This window comes from Micromys minutus (genome assembly GCF_963924665.1).
Source record: "Micromys minutus genome assembly, chromosome: 20".
NCBI classification, from domain to species: Eukaryota; Metazoa; Chordata; class Mammalia; order Rodentia; family Muridae; genus Micromys; species Micromys minutus.
The window spans coordinates 52,067,383-52,091,956 of NC_137955.1; the positions used below are offsets into that span (position 1 = coordinate 52,067,383).

At 47.4% G+C, this 24,574-nt stretch overlaps 1 protein-coding gene across 1 annotated transcript in view; it reads left to right on the plus strand.

The window, feature by feature from the left end:
* The window catches only part of LPCAT1 (lysophosphatidylcholine acyltransferase 1), a 48,769-nt gene that overhangs the window by 15,406 nt on the left and 8,789 nt on the right, over positions 1 to 24,574 (plus strand). The window contains exons 2-9 of the mRNA XM_080933878.1: positions 1,174 to 1,316; positions 7,262 to 7,476; positions 13,377 to 13,489; positions 14,681 to 14,741; positions 18,214 to 18,272; positions 20,162 to 20,196; positions 21,459 to 21,513; positions 23,542 to 23,624. Of these exons, the coding sequence (XP_080790004.1) occupies positions 1,174 to 1,316; positions 7,262 to 7,476; positions 13,377 to 13,489; positions 14,681 to 14,741; positions 18,214 to 18,272; positions 20,162 to 20,196; positions 21,459 to 21,513; positions 23,542 to 23,624 (764 nt within the window). The remainder of the gene's footprint in view (positions 1 to 1,173; positions 1,317 to 7,261; positions 7,477 to 13,376; positions 13,490 to 14,680; positions 14,742 to 18,213; positions 18,273 to 20,161; positions 20,197 to 21,458; positions 21,514 to 23,541; positions 23,625 to 24,574) is intronic.

Below are 24,574 nucleotides of genomic sequence, written 5' to 3' on the forward strand. Positions count from 1 at the left end.
AGCATCTGACATCAGAGGAACCCTGATCACAGCATTTTAACATGTTGCATAAGAATAAGCATTATGTCCCAATGGAGGCAGGAAAGGTGTTGATAATGTTCTGACCTCCAAAGACATTAGACAGCCCACTGCCGGCTTATGTGGGACTGGTGAGTCATTGCCAGCCAGGTGTCATATGTAATCATTGCCCCAGTGAGTGAATTTGTTGGAGTAGACATTGGTAGCTGGATCTGTGTTGTCCTTGGGCCACATGCAACTGGTGGCCTTTAACAAAGGTGTGAGCATAGATTGACTAGTCTCAGTGTCAGGTCCATACTGATTTTCTAAGGCTGTGAAAAATACCTTCCACAATGCAGCATTTGGCTCTGCCCTACGGAGCTGAGCTACCACCAAGTCTTCCAAACTCACAGACATAGGCAACAACAGCCTGGTTGTTGCCCCTGGCTGCCCTGAGGTAAATGCTGGCTAGTGAGCCACGCCTCCCTTAGGCTCTGGCTGGAGAGCTGCCCTGACTCCTCTGTTCCTTTGGTCTAAGGTTGGTCTTGCAACTCCTCTTAGCCCTGACTGCTTTCCCAGTGTTGGGTCTACGTATATTACCTCTGTTCACATCAACAGTTTCTGCATGAGTCCATAGACATGCTGACGTCATGAGATCAGCCTGAGCTTTGATACCCTGGGTACTTTTGAGGCAGGGTTTCTTACTGGTCTGAAGCTCACCAAGTAGGCTAGACTGGCTGGCCAGTAAGCCCCAGAGTCCCACTGATTCCCAGCGCTGGAAATTCAAGTTTGGGTTACCATGCCTAGCATTTTTACTTGTGTTCTAGGGTGGAACTCATCTTCAGCCCCACCATAATGCTGTTAGGAAGAGGTAGGAGGATATTATGTGTTGAACAGGCATGGGAACCTGGCTCCAGCATTGGGTGCTTGGGCTCCAGCTTTGGGTGCCCGGTCCTCTGTAGAGATGTACTGTCAAGAGTCTGAGCAGAGCTAAGTGCCAGTTAAGCTCTGCCTTGTCCCCAAGTGTCCCTTCAGTAGTGAGGAGTGGAGGATGAGGGCCACAGGGATGACAGTGCATTGCCTAGCTGTGACCTGACTCTGCAGGACACCAGGGTGCAGGCAGCTCTAACCTGTTCTCAAGCAGGAGTGCTTAAAAAATGACACCTGTTTTCCCAGGTGGCTTTCATGACGCTGACGCTGTTCCCCATCCGGCTCCTGTTTGCTGCTTTCATGATGCTGCTGGCCTGGCCCTTTGCACTCGTGGCCTCCCTGGGACCTCCTGATAAGGAGCCAGAGCAGCCCTTGGCCTTATGGAGGAAGTAAGTATCTCTCTTGGCTGGCAGTCTGCATGGTGTGTGTGTGTGTGTGTGTGTGTGTGTGTGTGTGTGTTTGTGTATGTATGTATGTGCATGTCTGGGTGTGTGTACAGTTGTGTTAGATCTCTTCACTGGCTGTCTGCATGGTGTGTGTGTGTGTACAAGTATGTTAGATCTCGTCACTAGCAGTCTGTATAGTGTGTGTATGTATGTGTGTGGGTGTGTGTACAGGTGTGTTAGATCTTTTCACTGGCAGTCTGCATGGTGTGTGTGTGTGTGTGTGTGTGTGCGCGCGCGCGCGCGCGCGCGCTTGCTTGCGTGTACTAGCAGTACAGACTGCTAGTGAAGAGATCTAACATACTTGTACACACACACACACCATGCAGACAGCCAGTGAAGGGATCTAACACAACTGTACATACACCCAGACATGAACATACACACACACACACACACACACACACACACACACACACACATGCTATGATTGTTGTCACAATGTCACTGCTCAACCAGGGTGGAACTGTCTCCCGTTCTAAGACTGCTTTTACTGGGACTTGCTGTCTTGTTGCTGTTTCCTTTGAAACTAGCTTGACCCAGCATTACAGTGACACGGGTCTCTGTGGGTGCCATAGGCTGGTGAAGGGGAGCACCTTCTGAATGGCAGATTGTACCTAACACACCCTTCCCTCCTGGGGTCACTGAAAGTAAACAAGCCTGCACTGAGTTCAGACTTGACAAAGCTGAAGCTCTGGCTAGCATAGTCTGGAGCCAAACAGCCCTGCCCTAGTGGGTACCTTGAGGCAGTCTATGCCTCCTGAATAGTGGACATTGTCATGTAGGTTGCATGTCTGTGAGACCAAAATTGGGCCTTGCCCATAAGTGTTAGATATACATGAACCTCAGCTCTCTGAAGCTCCATTAAACCACTCAAGATGCCACAGACACTTTGTTTTTTGTGTCTTTCTACCTGTCACAAGTTTCTTAACCAAAGCTCTAAGGAATGCACTGTGGTTTTCTTTAGAGCACTCTCTCAGCTCAGAAAGACAAACAAATCCTTGGTGGAAGTACTGACAGGGAGGCCTACAGGCCAGATCTGCTGCTGTGCAAATAACTTTCTCCTGGAACATTTGTTACTTTCACAGGGACATGAGTTGTGTGTGGTGGGGGGAGGTGGTAGGGGAGGCTCTGTGGCCCCAAAGTCTAAAATGTTACCACTTGGTGCTCTGTGAGCTGAGTGTTCACCCAGACCTCCTAGCCTTTCTTTTCTTGTGATGGCCTGATACATAAGATGTTTGTTCAGGAGAGAGGCAAGAGAGGGCCTCATCCTCTGAACTCCAGCTCTCTGGATGTCAGATCACCATCAGACCTGAAGATCTGTGAGCACACAGTTTGAGTGTTAAATGAGGCTGGTCGTGGCTGAAGTCGTTGTTCGATTTCACTTCTAAATTTGTCTGAGATTTTTCTAATCCTCTGAATAGCATGCTTTGTTGTGACAGAAGACCATAAAGTATGAGTCTGCTATGAAATATAGCCAAGCACATCAAATCTAGGCCAAGTCAGATTCTGTTTTTTTCAGCATGCTGAGTATAGAGGAATTTTAATCCAACAACATGGCAAGGATCACTTCCAAAACCTTCTCAGTCTGTGTGATCTGGCTGGAACACAGACACACCTTTAATCCCTCTGGCTACATTAGAGACACACCCTTAGTATATATCTTTAATCCCAAACAGTAAAGGTAAAGTTACTTTGTAGAAGGATGCAGCCATGTTTGACATCTAATTGAGGGGCAGACAAAGTGATGAATCAGAGAAAGATTTGACAGATGAGTCAGAAATGGGATACACCCAACTCTCACGATGACAGACAGGAAAGACAGGTGTCTTAAGAGAGTATTGCACATGGTGGGGGGGGGGGTAGTTTTACAGAGACAGATTGCAGGTAAAGACAGAATGAGCCAGAGAATGTTCTCATCTTTAGAAAATTAGAACAGATGGCCAGAGTCAGAGACCAAGCAGAATAATTCAGTCAGAAGCCAAGAGAAGCTAGTTTGCATTAGTCAGTTTGGAGAAGCATTTGAGCCAGAACGGCTAAGTTGAAACAGCCAGCCAGTGTTCGGAAAGAACTAGAAAGGGCTGGCTTACTCAGCAGTAAGCCTCTGAGTTGACAATTACATCTGGTAAATAAAATTTACATTTACAGCTGAGTCCAGAAGTTATGCTGAGAAGCAGATTTGGGTGGATTTAAAGGTATTTGGGTAACGAGTAACAGCTCTTGGTGACAAGGGACTGAGGATACTTGCTGTTGCTCCACATGCTGCCTAGTATCAGAAGGGCCTGATCACCCTTTTCTCTCTTCCTTACCCCAACTCAGAGTCCTGGAGCACCAGGACCATCTTCAAAGTGAGTGACTTAGGCTGAACTCCTCCCCATCTCACTCCCCCTACTTCCCTGGCCTCTCCTGGGTCCACACTCATTGGGCTTCAGCAAGCTACAAAGGGTCATAGCAGACTACTTCCAACAGCTCTGTTTGTCTATAAGTCACGCAGCCTGTTCACAACAGCCTCATTGCACAGATGGGATGCAAGTTTCACATGCAGTGTGGGAGAGGCTGATTTCATATGGCCATAGTTTCCCTCGAGCTTTGTATGTCCTTGTCAGCTCGGGGTACATGTCATTCTGTATGAGAGAGAGAGAATATGTCTACATGTGTATAAGGGTACATGCCCATGTGTGTAGATGAGTGTGTGTATATGAAACATGTACATATATTAATGCACCTGCATGAGAATATGCATGTGTGCCTGTTGGAGTGTGCATTTAGATGAGAGTATGGATGTGTTTAGATGTTGAATGTGTGTTATGTGTATGTTGCTGTATGTACATGTATGAGTGTACACAGGTAAAAGTATGTATATATACATGTGTTGGAGTACATGTGTGTATATGAAGATGACAGTGTGTATGTAGATGTGGGAGTATGTATAATACATACATAGATAAGTGTGTTTGAACATGTATGAGTATGCCTATTGTACTGTATATATATGTGTGCAATAAAAGTATGCAAGTGTGTACGTTTTGAAATGTGTGTATATGTAGAGTGCATACATGTGCTGGAGTGTGCATGTATACATGTATATGAGATTGATGTGCATACATTCATTTGATTGTACAGGTTGGAGCAAATGTAGATGAGTATGTGTACATAATGTGAAGAGTGTCACGTGCAGTGCACACATGTATACTGGACCTGCGTGTGCAGTACTGTGCCACAGGAAGCCCTGACACAGTCATTTGGGATCTATGGGAACTTGGTTGATTTGTGGCCCTGGGGCCTCATGGGCGGAGCCTATGGAGCCTTAGTTATATCGGTACAGAATTAGGAAAAGGCAGATTTTACAATAACTGGCTGCAGAGTAAAGTTCTGCTGAGTTACAACAGCAGATTCATTCAGACTCGGGCTCGGGTTACGTTTGCACAGCAAGGCTGTTGGGAACAGATTGATGTTAAAGACGGATATTTTTTTCCTGAATGAAGCTGCTGTTCCATCAGACATTTCCTGAAAAATCTCAGTGAGTGACACAGTTTTTTAAAAAGTTGCTTATTTTAACTTACTTTCGAAACACAAGTGCCATCAGAATCATTGTGCTCTTTTGGTAGCACTAACCCCCTAGACTGACTCCTTGACCACCAGAGAATTCCCAGGGTGGGTCAGGCAGGCAGCCAGGTCCTCCTGCTGGTTCTTGGCTGACTGACAGGCAGCTTGAGAAGGGGCTAGTTCCTGGGTTGATGAGATGCAGGTATCCATCAGCTGTGAAATTGAAGGGCCTGAGTATCCTACCCCCTACCCTCAGAGAGGAGTCCCCTTTATCCCCCTCCTTCCCCCCATTCCCCTCCATCCTGGGGGAACTCCCTTTGTCTGTGGCACCCTAGCCACACCCTATGATTTAAAGTTTTAAATTACACACTTTCCTGGCTTTGCATTTCGGTTATAGCCTTTCTTCTTCTTCTTCTTCTTCTTTTTTTTTCTCTCTTGAAGTTTCAATGTCTCTTTTTCTTGCTTGTGGCAGAAAGAGTATCAAAACCCCCAATTCAACCTCAGCTCTCCAAGCCCTCCATGGTCAAACCATGCTGTGGAGTAGGGCTGGCTTCCTGGGGCATCCACTATCTGAAATACCTGTAACACTCTAGGGTAGATCTGTCTGTCTCTGAGACCTTGTCCTTCCACCCATCCTGCCCCTGCTTTTTTTTTTTTAATAAGACTTACTTATTTATTATATATAAGTGCACTGTAGCTGTCTTCAGACACACCAGAAGAGGGGATCAGATCTTATTACAGATGGTTTTGAGACACCATGTGGTTCTGGGATTTGAACCTAGGACCTCTGGAAGAGCAGTCAGAGCTCTTAATCACTGAGCCATCTCTCCAGCCCCACCACCACCACCATACTCCTCCCCCTACTCCCTCCCCACCCCCCACCCCCCACCCCTGCTTGGTTTTTTTGTTGAAAGGTCAGGTTCTCTTCCCAGAAAGAGGATTTGCAAGAGGAACTTGGGCCTGATTAACCACTGACAACCAGCTGCTCTCCTCCCCACCTGGCACTCCAGAGGGCCAAAGCACAGCACACATGTCCTTCACCTGGCTACTGTATCAGGAGACTCACACATCCACTGTCTCCTCAGTGTGCTTCTCCTCAGCCTTCTCTTCATCCTGTGGCCAAAGCCCCACGTCTTCTTCAGCACCACGACGGTGCTTAGCTCCCATTCTGCCCCTTTCTCCTTTGTGTTCCTGGGGCTTTCTTTTCTGGCCTTGACCTCTGACCTTGCTCAGAGCTCACTGTCCTCCTTGTCCCTGTGCAAGTACCAGCAGGATGAAGGGCCTTCTAGATTGGGGGTTGATGGTGCTCACTCTCCAGCTCCCCTCTTCCTCTTGCGCTCCCAGGACTGGCTCCTGTATCTGTGTAGCCTTCCCAGAGCCTGGCATCCCCGTCACGGTAAAACCATCCATCCACAGTGTCCAGACACTGAGAAGCATGTACCCATGTGTCACACCGTCCCTGGAAATAGAACCTTGAATCTGCTCCCCAGTGTCTCCCTGTAACTACAGCAGCTGCTTATCCTCCAGAGTAAGCAAAGTTCTTTCTAAGGTGATTCTCCTCCTTAGGGGAGGTGGGGGGGTTACTCATCAGTGATTGGCCACCGCTTAGATCTGTTAGGGATCCTCCCACAGAACCTCCAGGGAAGTTAGCACTTTGGGGAAAATCAAGAAACAGGCTCTGAGGCTTTCTTTCTTTTTTTCCCTTTGTTTTGTTCACTTGGTTGGCTCAGGGACCAAGCTCCACCCAGGCCCCCTTACACCACAAGTCACTGCAGGTGTGTCCTAAAAGGTGTCAGAGTGCTTGTTGGGGGTGAGTAAAAAGGAAAACCCTCAGGGTTGAGTGCCTAAATTCTCACTTGTTTAAAATTCATCATAGGGAAACGAAGATAGATGGTCTATGCCATTTTTTTTCTCACTTCTACACTTGTGACCATCTAGGTCTTTGCGGAAGCTGAATGATGATTCCTGTGGTCAGCCTTCTAGGCAGAGTGGCTGTGGGAATGGGGTCTGGAGGGCTTACCAGGGCACCACCCCTGCTCTTAACTGAAGAGCATGCAGCCTCTAACGGGTGTTCCATGTGCTTTGGTTTCTACTCATGGGTGGCTGAGTGCTAACAGGAGCTGCTGATACCCAACGTGTGGATGTCTTTGACCTTGGTGTGTGTGGCCTGCTGTCAATTCTGAGAAGCTGTGCTCACCTGAAGGCTGTTCTATGGTGGACAAAGCCCTTCAGTTGTCTGTCAGATCAGGTGGAAGGCATTGGCTATGACTGCCTCAACCAAGTTCCACTTGCCCCTTCCGTGGCTGTGCCATGGCAGGGAACTCAGTGTTGTGTATTTCTTACAGAGTCGTGGACTTCCTACTCAAGGCCATCATGCGCACCATGTGGTTTGCCGGCGGCTTCCACCGCGTAGCTGTGAAGGGGCGGCAGGCCCTGCCTACTGAGGCTGCTATCCTCACCCTGGCCCCACATTCCTCCTACTTCGATGCCATCCCCGTCACTATGACCATGTCCTCCATTGTGATGAAGGCGGAGAGCAGAGACATCCCAATCTGGGGAAGTGAGTGAGCACTTGGGAGTGGGTGAACCCCCTGGGAACGGGTGGGGCTGCAGGTGAGAGGAGAGGGTAAGACACCTCACTGACAGGCCCTGGTTTTGTCATTGTGATTCCCTGTAGCATGAGCTCCTTCATTTATCAGTACTGACATGCCCTCCCCATACCGTCATGTGCAGAGATGTATGTCAGAAGTCTGTCTTGCAAGCATTTGTTTACTGAATCACAGCAGTTTAGGGTCTCTTGAGCATCTGGGCAGCTGCTGCTGAGCACCAGTGACTCCCACAGACCAGCAACAGCAGTGCGACTGCTGATCAGATCACAAAACCTAAGTGGCTCAATGTAGGACAAGGCCTATCTCAAGCCCAGGGTCCCATCGTGTGCAAGGAGGAATCCCTCCAGAGGCTACACGGGAGATTGTCCAGCCTGACTGGCAGCTTTCCTCTGTCCCTCATCTGTGTGTATCTTAGCTAAGAATTCTGTCAGCAGATAATCCAAGGTAGCCTCATTTTTAAGATCCACAAGTTCATCTACATAGACTTTTTTGGCCTGAAAGGCCATGTTCACAGGTTCTGGGGTTAAGAAATGGTTCCCAGGCATCTCAGATGATGTGGAAGTTTCTAGACATGAGGAGCAGTGCTGGGGTGCCTGAAGGTGGTGGTGGCTACTGGGTACAGTGGTAACTGTGGTGTGGTGTCCTACAAGAACAGAGGAAGGAGGGCAATCCAACCTGACACTTGTGTTAGAAGGGCCCACAGCTCCATACCCCCATCATGGTGAATGAATCTTCTGAGTAAATGGTGAGAAAAGAGAGACAGACTTGGCAGAAGGGCTCTATGCTATGTCCCATAGCCCTGCTCTGGTGTCTGGGCACTCTGTCTGTGAGTGGATGTCCTGTGGTAACTCCATGGCTCTGTGGGTTTCATGAACATGGCCACTCAGCAGCCTCACCTGCACTATAGAACATAGGTTTGATTCTTCCAGACTGATAGAGGATGATACTAAACAGGCCTGGGACATTGGGTTGAATTCTTCCATGATCTGGCTCTATCATCTGAGAACAGCCGTGCTCCCTGATATCTTAGGTTGCAATTGCTGTGCTGAAACACCATGACCAAAAGCCCCTGGGGGAAGAAAGGCTTTATTTCAGCTTAAAGACACACATCACTGTCTATCACTGAAGGAAGTCAGGGAAGGAACTCAAAGTCAGAAAACTGAAGCAGAGACAAAGTAGGAGTGCTGCTTACTGGCTAGATCTTCATGCCTTGCGCCCTCAAACACGCGCGCACACACACACCCTAGAACCACCTGCCCAAGGGGTTGCACTATTCAAATGGAATGGACCCTCCCTCATCAATCACTAATTAAGAAGATATGCTATAGGCTTGCCCAGAGGCCAGTCTGGTGGTGGCATTTTCTGTGTCAAGGTCTCTCCTCCCCAAATGACATGAGCTTATGTCAAGATAAAACTAGCCAGAATACTATCTGGCATGCTCACTTCTCTGTTTATACCAGGCTTCTGCTTTTTTTAATTCAGAGAGACCTCTAAAATCTTGGGAGTATGTTTGCCTGAGAGATGGACAAAAGAAAGGGCTCAGCTACCACTCTGATCTACCCAGCACTGATCCTTCTGACCTGGCCCTGACCCTCACTGCCTCTCCTAGGTGTAACCACGGAAACAGTCTGCTGTCATTAGGCTAGCTCATGAGGAAATGTTTCTCACACTATCTAGGAACACTAGATTTTTCAGGTGTGCCTGCAACCCAAAACATGTCCTCACTTTCATCTTATTTTTTTCTTTGCTGTTGCGCATGCACCTTCCCTGTTGCATATGGAAACATTTAGGAACTAGCTCGTGGCCATGGGGAAGCAGGTTGTGAAGGAGGCTAGAATCTAAGCAGATGGCAAACAAGGTTCCTAGCCCCAGACCAACACAGATATCCCTAACCTCAACACAACTGTGACTTTTCACAGGCACACAGGCACCTGGCTATAGCTAAGTCCACTGTAAACATGGCCTCCATAGCCACTGCTTTCCACTCAGGAGATGTGGTCATGCCCACCCATGGGAAATGTGAGTTTCACCATGGGTTCAGGCAACACCGTGGTCAGTATCTTGAACACATTCCAAGGCACACAGACCCTGGGTGAATTCCTTTTATCCACAAGGTGCTGGTACCCAGTTGGCTTGTGTAGAGGTAAAGAAACCAGATTGGGGCTTGACTAGTGGTTTGCTGTTTGTATGGAACACAACTGGGAGTATCTCAAGCATTGGTGTCAGTTCCCTGATGTAGATAGCCAAGGCCTTGCAGAGAGGCCAGCAAGAAGGCAGAAGGTGGGACTGTGTGTAGCTTTTGCACCCATGAGTGGTACAGCAGATCCTATAGATGGAAATGAACTGACCAGTTTAAGGACATCAGTCATGAAACAATTCTGAGCAAGCAGGGTCACTCTCCCTCTTGATGAGGTTCTTGGAGAGAAATTGAGCTGTTTGAGCCATCGGCTATAGATCAGTCTGATCACAAATAGAGGACAATACTGCACAGGCCTGGGACACTGGGTTGAATTCCAAGACATGTTTTAGAACCTAGGTGGGGTTTTAATTGGCAGATGTGCAGCCCACCTTGATAACCCTGAAAGGTGTCACAAACCCTAAACACCACTGCATTATGGCCTCTGGCAAAATACCAGGGTCTGTTTGGTTTTACAAGGATGTTATCACTGTGCACAGAGGTTCTTTCTGAAGCCTGTGCATTTCATGGTCTTTTACAGATAGTCCACAGACCTGAGGCTGAAGGGTGGTGGCAAGTTTATCAGAAATGTTCATTATCCAGGTACAGTGATGTGTACCTATAGTCCCAGCTGAGGCAGGAGGATCCCCTGACTGTCTCTAGATCTTCAAGACACTTCTCTAGAGGGAGAAGAACATTGATTAGATTCCACATATGGCTAATCCCAGTCAGTTTTTCACCCAGCTACCTGTGAAGGCAATTTGCCGGACTGTGCATTCAGTTAAGGGTCCTCTTCACCCCTCGAGAACCCAGGATGTGATCTGGGGCCTACCTCAAGCAAGTTCATGTCGGAGCCCCACGCTCCTCTGGCACCTGATCCGAGTGCCAACACGGCCCAGCCTGTCCCCACAACTCCCTTCCCTTGGTGGTTTTCTACCACCTGTTCTCTGCCTCTGTCCTGGGGTATTTCTGTACCCCAAAATCACAAACACAACTCTATAGCCAGATAGCTTTTCATATAGGTTTATATGTTCAACTCTCAATCCACAAACCCTCTACACAACCAGATTGCATCAAATAGACAAGGATACAAACTGCTCTTCGTGTAAGATGCTAGACCCATAAAATCCTTAATGTTCATAGCTTTTAACACCAATAAATATCACCTGGGTCTAGCTGGTCCTTGGGAAGTTCCATGTTGCTGAGATCTTCTCATTCCATAGTCTGCCCTCCTCTGACCTCTGCCCCCTCTACTTCCCTAGATCCACCCAGTCACTGACTCTCCTTTATTTTACTAATTAAAATGGGAAGGTTCAGTTGGTGTCACTCATTAGCCAGCCCTTCTTGGGGAAGTGGAATTAACACTAAAATACTAACTGCTTCAGGACAGCCTACAGGTTCAGGTAGGAATGGCTTGTTCCAACTTTTCAGCCCCCCTTTTGGGTCCTGTGACAGACAGCTTCAAACTGTCAAAGAGATGCATGTTGAAAATACCTGAAAGGTTTCATCTTTAGGTCTGTGGGTGTCAGGAGTAACCAACCTCATAGCTTTTCTGTCTCTCTGTGAGTCAGCTTTGACTATGTGACTGTCTTGGGGTTTTTCTTGCTATGATAAAACTCCATGACCGAAGCAACTTGAGGAGGACAGGCTTTATGTCTGATGGCACTCCAAGTCACAGTTTGTCACTTTGGAAAGTTCAGGCAGGAGCTCAAGCAGGGCAGAGACTAAAACCAAAGCCACGGAGGAGTGCTGCTTACTGACTTGCTCCCATGGTTTGTTCAGCCTGCTTTCTTATACAACCCAGGGGTATCACTCCCATGTCAATCATCATTTTCTCAGGATTTCCTTTCTCCTAAGTTCGTGTCAGACTGACAAAACCAACTAGCCTGGTACCTATTCACTCAGGAACTGATTAAGTAATGTTTCGAGGTAAAATGCTAAGGGATGAGAGTGTATTCACAGCCTGTTGGAGCTTCGGGCAGGATTGTGTTGGCCCTTCACAAAGCAGCCATGGTCCATTGTCAGGGAGCGGCCTTCAGGAGCTACTTGTCCATCAAGGCCCATAATCACTTGTCTGATGGAAGATGGTTTACCCAGGAACCCTCAAGGATACCATCCTGGGTGCCCAGATGATCACTTTGTCTTGTCCCAGTCTTACAGCCCCTATTGCCTCTCTGTGTCTGTCCTCAGATTCCCTATAGGACCTGCGGGCATCTTCCACTGTCTGAGTCAGTTTTCTTATTCTTGACATCAGAGACACAGGAAGCTTCTGCACTCAGCCCCATGAAACACACTAGAGAGCGAGACCAGGTGAACCCATCGCCTCTGGAACGAGGTTGGGATTGAGATGTAACCCTCACAGCATCCAGTCCTTTCTCTTCCCTTTTACTCTCTAGTCACCTCAGGAGCATGGGGAGTTGACAGGAAGAAATGAAACAGATGCTAGAAAGACAAGACTGCAAAGAGAAATGATTGTATCCCCGTGTGCTTGTATTTTTAGAAGGGTTGTGAAGACCCAGTGGTTTGTGTACAACCAAAGAATTTCCTACCTTTCCTTTTTTTAAACTTTTATTTATTTATTTATTTATTCATTCATTCATTCATTCATTCATTCATTCATTCATTCATTTAGTTCTGCATGGTTTTGAGGAAAACCTCCTAGAAAGAATCGCATAGCATCCTTTTCAAGTCTCAGTATCACTTACAAAAAGAACCTTAGGGGTGAAATGGTCCTGGGAGATCAGCTGGGAGACCCAGTGGACCAGGGGCTGCAGTGGCCGTGGGCCCTACTCCTTCTGTCTCAGAACGGGGACTTACCTGAGGGCAGTTCATATTAAAACCTCTTCAGAGTGTTTTGAGCATTATCTTATGTCTACATGGTCTTACTTGGTTGTCCCTAAAATTTTGGTCAGTTGAGCCCCGTCAGTCATGGCAGAATAAAGGCTGTGAACCTAGATTGGATGTAGAGATACCATGGTGTAGCAATTACTCCAGGGCTGTGTGTGATCTCTGGAGTTCTTGCAGCAGAGAAGCAGCGAGAATTTGTTTTCACCACCCTGGAAGCCACAAGTACAAGAGGGGAGGGTATTGGCAGATAAGACGTGGTGGCAACCGGCAGTCCTTGGTACTCTGTACCTTGAAGATACAGCCTATCTTTCCTCTTCCTCCAACCTTCTCTCCTCCTGCCTCTGTTCTCTTACAAGGACCTCAGACATTGATTAGGATCACTCTAATTAGGGTGATATGCTGAACTTGATTATCTTCAAATATCTTATCTTCAGTTAAGGTCATATTCCCAGGTGCCAGGAGTTAGAGCTTCATCCCTGACTTTGAAGGATGACTTTGAAGGATGCACGTTCAACCCACAGTGAGGTCCAGGAGTGCTCAATCTCTTAGTTCTGCTAGTGGAGCAACAGCAGACAACCTGTGCTTGGGTGGGGTTAGGTTTCCATTATGTGCTCTGTGCTCTAGCTGATGGTCCTGGGAACCCATTGCTCCTCCATGGCACAAGCGTTCTGGGAGTTCACTGGAAGGTTCCTCACCTGCTATGTATCCGCATGGCCTAGGGAGCTAGGTATCTTTGGGGTATGCAACTCACTATAACCCCAGAGAGGTCTCTGTTCTAGCCTGAGATTGGAAGCTATGCGTGCTGATATCCTGTCTCTACTTCTACAGCTCTGATAAGATACATCCGGCCCGTGTTTGTGTCCCGCTCTGACCAGGACTCTCGAAGGAAGACAGTGGAGGAGATCAAGCGACGGGCACAGTCGAATGGAAAGTGGCCTCAGGTAGAACCATCCTGCTTGCTTTGATAGATGTGGACTTTGAGAATGGGAGAGAAAGAGGAAACCACAAAGCCTGCTCTGTCCGTCTCTTGTGCTGAAGTTTACCTTGCTCTGTCTTTAGTGTGTGCATCCAGGAGTGTGCTTGCTGTTGGACACTTTGGGTTTCTCTGTCTGGACTTAAATGAAAAAAAAAAATTCACTTGAGTGTCTACTGCTTGTATCATATGGGGTGGCACCTTGCTGATTGACCTGAGTGTAGTCTACTTTTCGAGTTAACTGTGAGCCTGAGGAATTCAGCACTTCTAGATCCTGTTGGCTGGCTGCTATAGCTACATCTACAGGGTTGTCTCTGCCCATGGCCCCTGGACGCCTGAGCTGCTTCGGTGTTCAATTTTTTTCTTTCCCTTTGAGCCAACAGGTAGAGGCTGGAAGTTTTGCAGGATGTCCTGTCTGTAGTTGCTCAAAAGCACTGCAGATCTGGTGCTAAGTTTGCCCACAGTCAGCCATTGAGGAGGCTTCTGGCTTCTAAGGTGTGGCAGACATACAGGCTTGCACACACACCCACACAGACAGGCAGAAGTTGCTCCCTCTTCTCCAAAGAGCTAACCTGTGCTCTTTTGTGTCTTTGCACATGCCCACCCAGCCTCCTCAGTAGGTCACCTTCCCTTCAGGGTTCAGCTATGAACACTGTATGAGCGTCACTTTCCACCATGGGGAGTCTTAGTTTGTTCTGTGGCCAGTGAGTCAGCCACTGACGTGTCTCTGGGAACAGGAGTTTCTTCCTACTAGTTGTTCCCAGTGGTTGCACGGTTCCCTGCTTGTTCCCAGCATCTCTATGCCTCCTGGCGAGACTCCTCTCTGGTGTGTGCACTCTTGGTCTCCAGTCTCTCCCATGGTGCATGTGTGACTGAAAACTGTGATGGCTAAGAACCTGATATCTGTCGCTGCTGCTTACTTTGTTAATAGCTCATTTCATTTCATTCCCTTCACACCCCCCTCCCCAGCCCTGGGGTAAGGGGCTTCCCAAAAATCCTCACCCCTAAGCCTGAGGAGGGCCTCCCAAAGATCCTCTCCTTTCTAGGAGCCATAGTCTAAACTTATGACAGTAAATTAAAAAAGCACATTGGTGGGTTGGCTCTTGTGGGCTCCGGATTTAAGTACAATGGTTTAACGCTATCTTTTTCCTATTTTAAGATAATGATTTTTCCAGAAGGAACATGTACAAATAGGACCTGCCTCATTACCTTCAAACCTGGTAAGTAGCTTTTTTGTTGTTGTTGTTGTTCTTATGTTTGTTTTTATCTTCCTCAAAGAGGAGAAACCAATCAACACTTTTGAAGTAGTGTCATTTGATGATACTGAGGATCTCTATTGTTATCTTGTATGACAAGGTCTTAGAAGTCATAGGAAGTCTCAATGTTTGAGCCAGGAGCTAGAGGGTCTGCAGGAGGATGGGGAGACTGAAGGCAAGGCTATTGTGAGTGGTGATGTTTGCCTGAGCTCTGAGGTCCTGACCAGTGAGGTCCCGATATGCTTTGGGATACAGGGTGCCCTGGGCCCTGGCAGCCCCAACTGACTTTAGAGGTTTTCCAGCCTGTAGCTCCTTCTGGTTTCAAGCCTCGGGAGAACAGTACTCTTTCTCCATGGGCATGAACAGCGACCCATTGACTTGGACACAGGCTCAGGGCACCCCCCAAGCCTAATGCTGAGATTGAATTTCAGCATATAGCAGCAACATACAAAGTCCACTCCTGATTCTACCTGGATAAAAGTTTTATATACCCTGGGCAGTGTAACAGGCTTACCCCTTGACCCTGCTGTAGTTCTTAGTGCTGTTAAGAGGTGGATGGGACTCTTAAACTCTCTTTGCATGTGGTACACACTTCAGCTCTCACAGACCGGGTCAGACTGGCCACAACCGCCAGTATTCTGCTCTGGGCTCCATCACACTACCCTGTTTTGGGTGCTTTCTGAATTCATAGTCATTCTGTCCGAGACCAGCTCGGGCAAACAACTTGGGTCCCCTCAGAGCCCAAGTGAGGATTGAAAGAAAAGAGACAAGTTAGTTAAAGTTGCAGCATGACTTTGGCTGGACTTGAGGCCTAAGCCTCATGTCCAAAATGAAGCTTGGTTTAATTCGTCCTCTTTTTAAATCATTTTAATTACATGCAAAAAGACAACTGCAGTTCTGAGACTGGGATCTATCGAGATAACCACCAAAGATCCTGTAAACATCTTACTGGAGGTCAGGTGAAAAAGTCAGAGACAAAAATGGATACTGCTATGCCTACATAATGAAATCCACCCTGCCCTGAGCTGCATTTCTAAGGATACTGCCTGGAACATCAAATACGAATGTGCTTCCCTATGCCACATTCTTGAAAGCCCTGCTCCGGAACTTCAGATGTAGATGTACTTCCTTATAGCCTCATTCTTGAGAACCTGCCTAGAGCTACAGATGACATTGTGCTTGATACTAGCCCTTACAGGGCGTAGCACAGAAGCCAGATTCCTGCCTTGGCCAGCCCCAAGGTGTCCTGGGATAATATTAATATTACTCCACCATCAACTGTTCAGAGGTGCCAAAAATGCTCTCCACACATTCTATTATTTTTAGTGCTAAATGATAAATTCTAGAGTCTTCCACCTCCTTGGGCCACCCCTTTTTTGCTCATGAGCACATGGCTGAGGCCTCCCCTCCTTGACACAAATAAGTGGTGGCAACTTTCATGGACAGAGGAATATTGCAAGAAAGAGAACACATTCTCCAGTGTGTCATGTTTGCTCTTTCTAAAATAGACTTAGCAGCTAAGGCAGCATGTTGTGACCAAGGCCTAGCTGCAAGAGAGCCCTCCCCACTTGGAACCATTATCCTGGGTATGGCCTATAAAAGTTCCCAACCATTTTGTACCTAGTGATACCTAGCCATGTCCCCAAGGCCGTGGGCACAGTATAAGTGAACTATGAGGAAATTGGGTGTCTCAAGCCATGACGGGCAACTGTGAGGGAACCATCCTTCTTCCTTGATAGTGGGATTTACCTGTCATTGAAAGAACACCTGTGGATTCAAAAGTAACACCTCACAGATGCACCTAGCTTCTTGTGTAAAGCTGAAGGAATGTAGACACATAGAGGGCAGCACACACCATGGGGGAGGTTGTATGCCACAGTTACACATGGGGACTGTGTGGTGCCCATCTGTGGTTCATACCATAGATACCTGCCGTTTACTTAGCACTGGACCAGCATCCAGCCTGATAACATATTCTATGTCATATGCGAAGTCTCTGTGTGGTCTGAACTCCTGTGTTCTGAAGTCTGGGAAGAGGCATCTTCTCCTGAGGGTATCCCTGCTGCTGGCCACTGCTGACTGCTGCTAGATGCTGCTTAGGAGCCTGATTCTAGTCCAGCATCTGTGTCTCCCACGTTGTACTTGCCTTCATGGCCAAGCATATTCAGATGAGGTACACATTCACCCAGGTTCCAAGATTAGACATGAGAAGTTTAAAATAGTGGCTTTTAAACACTTACCACTTAGTTCGAACAGTGTCACCATGGCGCGTGTCAAGATGAATGTGGCAGTGAACACAAGCAAATCATGGTGGCATTGGTGGTCCAAGTTTAGTCCCCTGAGGTAATAAGCATGTTCACTAGCATGCATGTTTGAGGATGCCGAGGCTCCGTTGGCAGGTCTTGGTGATGGGGTATGAGCCAAGGTCTGCTGACCCCTGTGTTCATGTCTATAGAAATAGATATAGAAATGCTACCTCAGCCATGACCCCAGCCCTACAGGTCCAGGGTTATAGGATCATGTGCCTGAGGCAGAATCTATACAGCTTGGGTCATCGGCTCTGACGTTTTCCGACACTTGTCTCTGGCTTAGACTACTGTGGAATGTGTGCTAGCTTTAGAGACAGAAACTCTTGACACAACTTCAAGTGCAGATTTTCCCAGAGGTGCTTAGAAATCCTGGATCACGCCATCACCAAGGCACTGAACTGAAGGATAGAGTGGGGCTTCTTAGGCACTCAGAGAGTTTTCCCAGGACCTTTCTCTTCCTAGGATGGGCACACACTGATTTCAGCCAGCCAAGACAACACACACACACACACACACACACACACACACACACACACACACACACACACACACTCAGATGCCTGTCCTTCAGTGCATGGGTGTCCTGGACACCTTGGTTTTCAGAGGTGTGTGAACCCTTCAGACATCCTTATTTAAATCAAATAGAACACCGTAGCCAGGCTTGTTAACTCTTCAGTATGTAGACAGTAGAAATGACTAGCAGGGCTGGTCACACACGGGGAACAGGGCTAGGCTAGACTGTCCTACCCCAGACAAGACCAGGTATGCCTCATTCTCCATGGTGACCAACCCCAAATCCAGGTCTTGGGCAGTGAGAAGAAACCAAGATCGACAGCACAGATCTATGGAGAAGAGGGCCTGACAGCTGTGAGCTCTGAGGTCCAACACACCAGAGACCCTCACTTCCCATCTGTGTGTTTGTGTTGGTGCTGAGACACCGGCAACTCTCTTCCTGGACAGGACAGACGAACAGGAAATAGCCCGGGAATTGAAAGAGTACCTTCACTGACAAAGAACGTTGGCACAGAAAAGCTTAGTTTATTAAGGCCTGCAACAGTGCCACAGCTAGGTCCCACCTCCCTGTGCCTCCTGTTGCCAACACTGAGACCCTACACTTTCCTTGGCAGGTGCATTCATTCCTGGAGTTCCTGTCCAACCCGTGGTGCTACGCTACCCGAACAAATTGGTAAGTCATGTTCTGGAATATGTGCTGAGGGGACTTGGGGAGGAGTGAGATCTGGGTAGGTGTCTTCGTTGTGCCTGGGTTGCTGTGTCCCTGTGTCCTTTGTTCTTACACAATAGTTGAGAGAAAAGTCGGTGCCATCACACAGCCTCAGCCCAGAAAGGGAGAGGCAGGCTCCGCAGGTGGAGTCCCAAGTGTAAGCTGTCTCCATGGTGTATTTATGACAGTTCTAGAATAGTCTCAGTCTTGGCACACAAAGTGCCACTTTGCACCGGCCCTGAAGCAAAGCCTGGCTCGCATTCCGGCAGTTTTAAAGTCCAGGGCTGCTTATGTTTTAGCAGGCTGAAGAAGTTGGAAGTCTCTGACTTGTTTTGAAGTAAGACAGGGCAGTTGGGTCCAGAGCTCCTGGAGGATCTGGAAGGACCCCAGCCCTGAGGAGGGAGAATTCCAGAGGAGGGAGGCCTCAGAGCAAGTTCCACTGGGTCTTTCTCCCAAGTGCCCTTAATCCTCCCCTATCCCCTAGGGAAAGGTGTCAGGGCCAGCCCTTTTCACAGATCAGATGCAGCCTCCCTTCTGATGTAACTCTTGGAGCAGGTTTTCATGGGCCTTGATGGCTTCCACAGTTAGAAGTGACCAGTCTGCGAATGTGAGCCCACCAGAGCCCTGAGGTACTGAGCACATGTGGCATTTCTTAGTGGAGTAAGCTTCTGCCGGGAATAATAAAATGGAAGTGCTTACCATAGTGAGCTTTCCCTGTCTGCCGTAGTTAGCATGACAGCAGAGGGACAGTATGGAAGACAACCCCTCAGCTCACAATCTAATGTAGACAGCTCATGGACACAGGGTCCAACCTGCCCATCTGGGAACCAGCCCTGCCTGTCTAGGGGTCTGCTGAGGCAAACGGGTAAGCATTGGGAGCCATCTGAACCATCAGTCACTGACCGACTGAATGACTCTACTGGGTATTGCTGAACCACAGAAGAGTCCATTTCCTGTCAGTTTCCTGAGGAAGGCCCTGCCCTCTGCAGAGTCTGAACACCCAGGAATGGAGCAGCCTGCTAGCCTATGTGTGGGAGTGAGATTTCCATTCTGAGTTGATTCATCAGCCTGGGGTGAGGGGCGGGGGCATAGTCTTTACTGGTCTCCTAAGGCCTCAGAAGCTTGGTTATTAGAGAAGCAGGAAGTTTGCCTGTGTTTATGTTTCTAAGGTCTGTGTGAGCTTCCTCAGCCAATTAGCTGCAGGATGTACCCCACTGCCAGAGCTCTGAGCATAGACCCTGCCTAGGGAGCTAAACCAGGGTAGGAAAAATAGGTTGAGGATGGCAAAGAAAGAAGCCATGTGAGGTGGCCAGTAACTGTTGCCCAGCTCCTGTGAAAATGTTTGGGGTAGCTGCTTAGGCTAGTTTCTCAAATTCTTCTGGGCACACATAAGGTGAGGCAGCCAAGTCTCCTAGGTGGCAGATGCCCCCTTGGAAGCCCAGGGTTGACCTGGGAGGAGCATGCCTGTGGTTGTGTTTGGACACTTGGGGTACAGGTACAGCCTTGGAATGAGGCGGCAATGAGATCACATGACCAGGTCTAGGCAGACCTTACCCGAGGTGCCTATGGGAGCATCTTAGAGGGGGCAGGTAGCGTGGCCCAATTGGGAATTACAGTTCGCTGGAGCACCTATGGAGAGAGGGGGTAATGAGTACCAGCCCTATTTCAGCTACTGTTAGAATTGGTAGCCTCGGAGAAGTGACAACGATGGACATTTAAATGTTGGGTTGGTTGAGCCATGGAACCCAGGGCTATATCAATGTGAGAGGACAATGACTCCATCTCTGGACTGCACAAGGTTGGCCCTCACATGTTTGACTCTAAATATGACCCTTATTCTTTCTCATTCCCAGGACACCATCACATGGACTTGGCAAGGACCCGGAGCGTAAGTCGGATACCGTGTCATCCTGTCTGTCCTCTCATTCTGTGGATACACAGGCCGCTGGTGACTCCCTGTGCCCTCGTTACTTTTGCAAATATGAAAACTCCTCTTGGCAGCAATTAGGGTCGACCCCTTGTGGAAAAAGTTAAGTGTTCCCGTGTGGCTATGTAACACTCCTGGATTTTGGGGACATAAGTTCCTCGACGCCAGCACCCACGGGAAGGTAACTGAGCCCTTCCCTTACCCTCCTCGTACATCTGGTTCTGTCCACCTGGCAGCTCCTGGTGTTTCGGGATGGCAGCTTTTGCACAGGCAGTATGATTCAGGTGGCACTAGGTGAGGGTGGCCCTCTAGAGTTGGTGTCCCTATCCTACAAGCACATACACTGGGAATCCATTATGCTGTGGTTATCAACCTGATGGAATAAGAGAAACAAGAACTAGGTCAGCCAAACTTGGGGCACCAGGCTGTCAAGAATGTCCCTAATACTGGAGCTGCCATTTGTGTGTAAGGAGGAGGGGCCATCCAGGAGCAAGACAGCCTTCAAAACCTTCAAGGAGGAAGTGAAGTCCGATGTGAGGTAGCTCTTAGGGCTTCCAAGGTATTTGGAGCACAGTGCTGGGGTAGTGCCACTCCAGTGATGTCAGACCACCACTTCTGAGGCAGGAAGTCAGACTGAAAGGAGTACTTGGAACTGGGCTCCAGTGTCTCATCCTGGGCTCAGGCTGACATGTTAGGGCAGAAAAAGATTGGCTCAAAATTAGGGGGTGACTGACTTCAAGGAGGAGAGAAAGAATTTGGCTTCAAGGATAGGGACTCCGGGTAGCTCCGTAATTCCATTCAGACAAACAAGTAATGGCAATACCACTGAAGATCTAGGATCCTGGAAGTCAGGCAAATGGGCCAGAGCATTACTTAAGGCCTGGAACTCTTCTGCCTAGATTCTGCACATCCTGGAGACAAGGCTGTCAAAGCAGAAGGGTGTGGGGGGATGTATAGCGCTCTAGAATAATCAAAGGACCAAAGCAAATATTTAACCAGAAAACCAAAGATCCCTATTTAATAAAATCAGCTTTGCTTTGCTCAGTCCTTTTTTTTTTTTTTTTTTTGATCTTTCAACTTTAAAAGACTCCCATTTCTCCCCAGGTTCAGTACCCAGCAGCACCTCCTAGAGGCTCTGGGCAGAATCTGGAGCCATTCAACTATAAGAACTAGGAGCCTTACTTTTTAACTGTGTTGTAAAATTATTCGATGCTGTTTTTAAGGTTGAAAATCCTGTGGCTCACTCTGTGCCAGTTTCAAAACCAAGTGGAAATTGAAGTGAGTGGACATAGTGTTGCTCAGTACGGGTAGTGGGTGGGGTGTGGGGGGTAGTATCTGGCCAAGGCCCAGTTCTATTGTAGATTTTGAGATACTGGGTTCTATTGGGGTCTGAAATATGCAACTTTTGAATAGTATTAGAATTTGATGCTGTGTGGATACAGTGTCACAGTGTTACATTGGGGTCTGTATGGACACAATGTGCTACACTGGAGCCTGCTACAACAGGATAAAACACTCCTACAGCCCATTGTGTGAATATAGTGTCACTCAGTGTTACAGTGGGGTCTGTAGTGTTAAGTTATAGTGTTACAATCAATGTTAATCCAGAGCTGTGTAGATACAATGTCACATAATTTTTCATTGAGACTCTTACTGACATAGTGTCACACAGTGTTACACTGGAATCGGCCTGATGCTTTGTTAAAATGCTATTAAAGCAAGAGCTGTGTTGATTGTTACAAAGTATCTGATCCATACAGATCCTGTTACATGGCTGTCCTTGGTTATCTTTTCATTTGTCTGGGTCCTAGAAGAACTTTATAGTCACCTTTCTTTAGTGGCTTTGTGCCCTTTGTGTGGCTTAAATACATTTGGATGGGATTTTTAAAAAAAAAAGATTGATTAATTTCATTTTTATTTTCTGTTTATTGTTATTTTGCTTGCATGTATATGTACCATGTATGTATATTGCCTCCAAAAGTCAGAAGAGGGTGTCATATTCTCTAGAGCCGGAGTTACAGATGGCTGTTAGCTGATAAATGAATGCTGGGAACAGAACCCCTGGTCCTCTGCAAGAGCAACAAGTACTCTTAACTGCTGAGCCATCTCTTTAGCCCCAGGACAGGATTTTTAAAAATTAACAAGGAAGCTAATGCTGTCTTTTTTTTTTTCTTTTTGAGATGACTGTTGCCTAAGAGTATATAAAATTGTCACATAGACATTTACTTTTTGCCAGTGATACCATGTTGGCTCATGCCTTCAGCCTCAGTACTCCGGAGGCAGAGGCAGGTAGATCTCCGAGTTCCAGGGCAACCAAGGCTACACAGAGAACCCCTGTCACAAAAAACAATAAAAAGAGAGACCTTTTCTTTTTGCCTTCATTACTAATGCCAGTATAACTAGATTTGAATAACTAAATCCATTCTCTCACCTTGCTGCTTAGGTCATGGAATAAAACCTGGCAGGTTCCTAAATACTGAACTCACCCTCTTGGCTAAATTCAATATAGTCCTATGTGTGGCCTGTAGAATTTTCTCTAAGTAGAAGGATTGGTGTTTTTTGATTTTAGGTTAGTAATTTGTTTTTCTTTAAAAAAAAAAAGAATTCTATTGATGGGCCTGCATCTAACCTTAGAGATGAGTCATATGCGGTCCTGTACTAAATTAACAGTCTGCTCACTTCCCATAAGTACGGCAGAGCAATACAAAATGAACAGATGAGCTAATGTGATTCCTACAAAGAGCCCAGCTCAGAGCATGCCAGTCCTGCTGCTGTGGCTCTTTCCTCTTCTCTCAGCTGTCAGGGGAGAACAGGGTCAGGTCTGAGAAGGAACACGGTCTTGTACTGGCTGGGATCCCTGTGGTTTTGAGCGAGACTGAGAGTGGCCCTGTAATAATCTTTACCTATCCTTCTTTACATTGTCAGTATAGTACCAGTGTTAATGTGTAAGACAACTGTAATTTTAGGAATTCCTAAAATGTAACTGTGAATACCTATATGCATATAATTGCTAGGTTTTCAGGATGTTCCTGTATTCCTAATATCTTCATTTAAGAACAGGAATCAGGAATAGTCTTTTGTCTTTTTGTGCATGATAAAGTTACAAACCTGTGGGTCTAGATATGTGTATGTGTAGTGTAAACAGTGTAGGTATGGGTGTGTAAACATGTATGAACATGGGTGGATTATTCCAGAGGAAGGGTTCTGCCAGTCTTAATGGTGTCGCACAGGTACCATTTATGGTGGCTCTGGTGGTGGGATCAGTGTAATGTCTTAGCAGAGATAACACAGTTCTTCTGTCCTTAGTTTCTGCCTGTGTATTGCCCTTCTGAGGAGGAGAAGAGGAATCCTGCCCTGTATGCCAGCAATGTGAGGCGTGTCATGGCCAAGTGAGTGAGCAGTTGCCAACGGTGCTGGGGAAATGGGTTTGTACAAGAGTGAACAAGCAGGTTCTGCATATGCTAGCAGTGTTGTGCGCTTGGCCTTAAGTTTGTGTCTCCTCCTTTTATCTGATGCTGTTTTGACTTGTTTAACATTTAGAAGATGGTTAATCTTTACTTCATTTCTCAAGTTTCAAAACCCACCATAGTAATCTGTGACCCTGGTGTGTTTTGGGGTCATACACTGGCCTGAGCAGATGTCAGTCGCAGGTCACAGCCTCCTTGAGGATTCACTGTGTATCTGTCTGGGGATTATTTGCTGGCAGTCTCATGCCCCCTGCTAGCAGAACTGCATTGGGTATGTTTAAGCTCCTAGGGTGTCCTGGGCTGCCACATTTCTCTTGTGCACAGTTGAGAACATAAACGTTGTTTTCCCTTTCTGGTTTCTGGAGTCTGGAACAATCGTTTGGGTGCCCTTTTTCTCTGACCTTCAACCCCCTTCTTAACCCTATTTCTCATCCACAGACTTAAAACTAGGTCCCGAATATTCCTCATACATACTAAGCAGAAATTGAAGCCCCAGGGTGCCAGCCCTGTTGCTTCTCCTGAAGAGGCTGTGTATAGTGGAGTTAAACTATAGCTTCTGCTAATAGCAGCTGTTGGGACCTTTGAGGTTCCTCCACCTGGCAGTGGGGGATGGGGGTACAGTCCCACCCTCAGTTTCTGACAGCAGACCTGGAGAGATTATTTTGGGAGCCCTGGAAAGAGGGAGTATTCTGGGAGCTTGTCTGACAAGGCCCCAACTCAGATCTGTCATCACTGTTTAGAGCTGGTTCTTGCCTGCTTCCCTCTTGTCCCTCTTGGAGGGTATATGCCCAGAGAAGGAATGGGTTGTTCCAGTCTCCACCCTGCAGTCCATGCAGCCTTCACCACAGATAGCTCTGAGCACTTGCTAACTA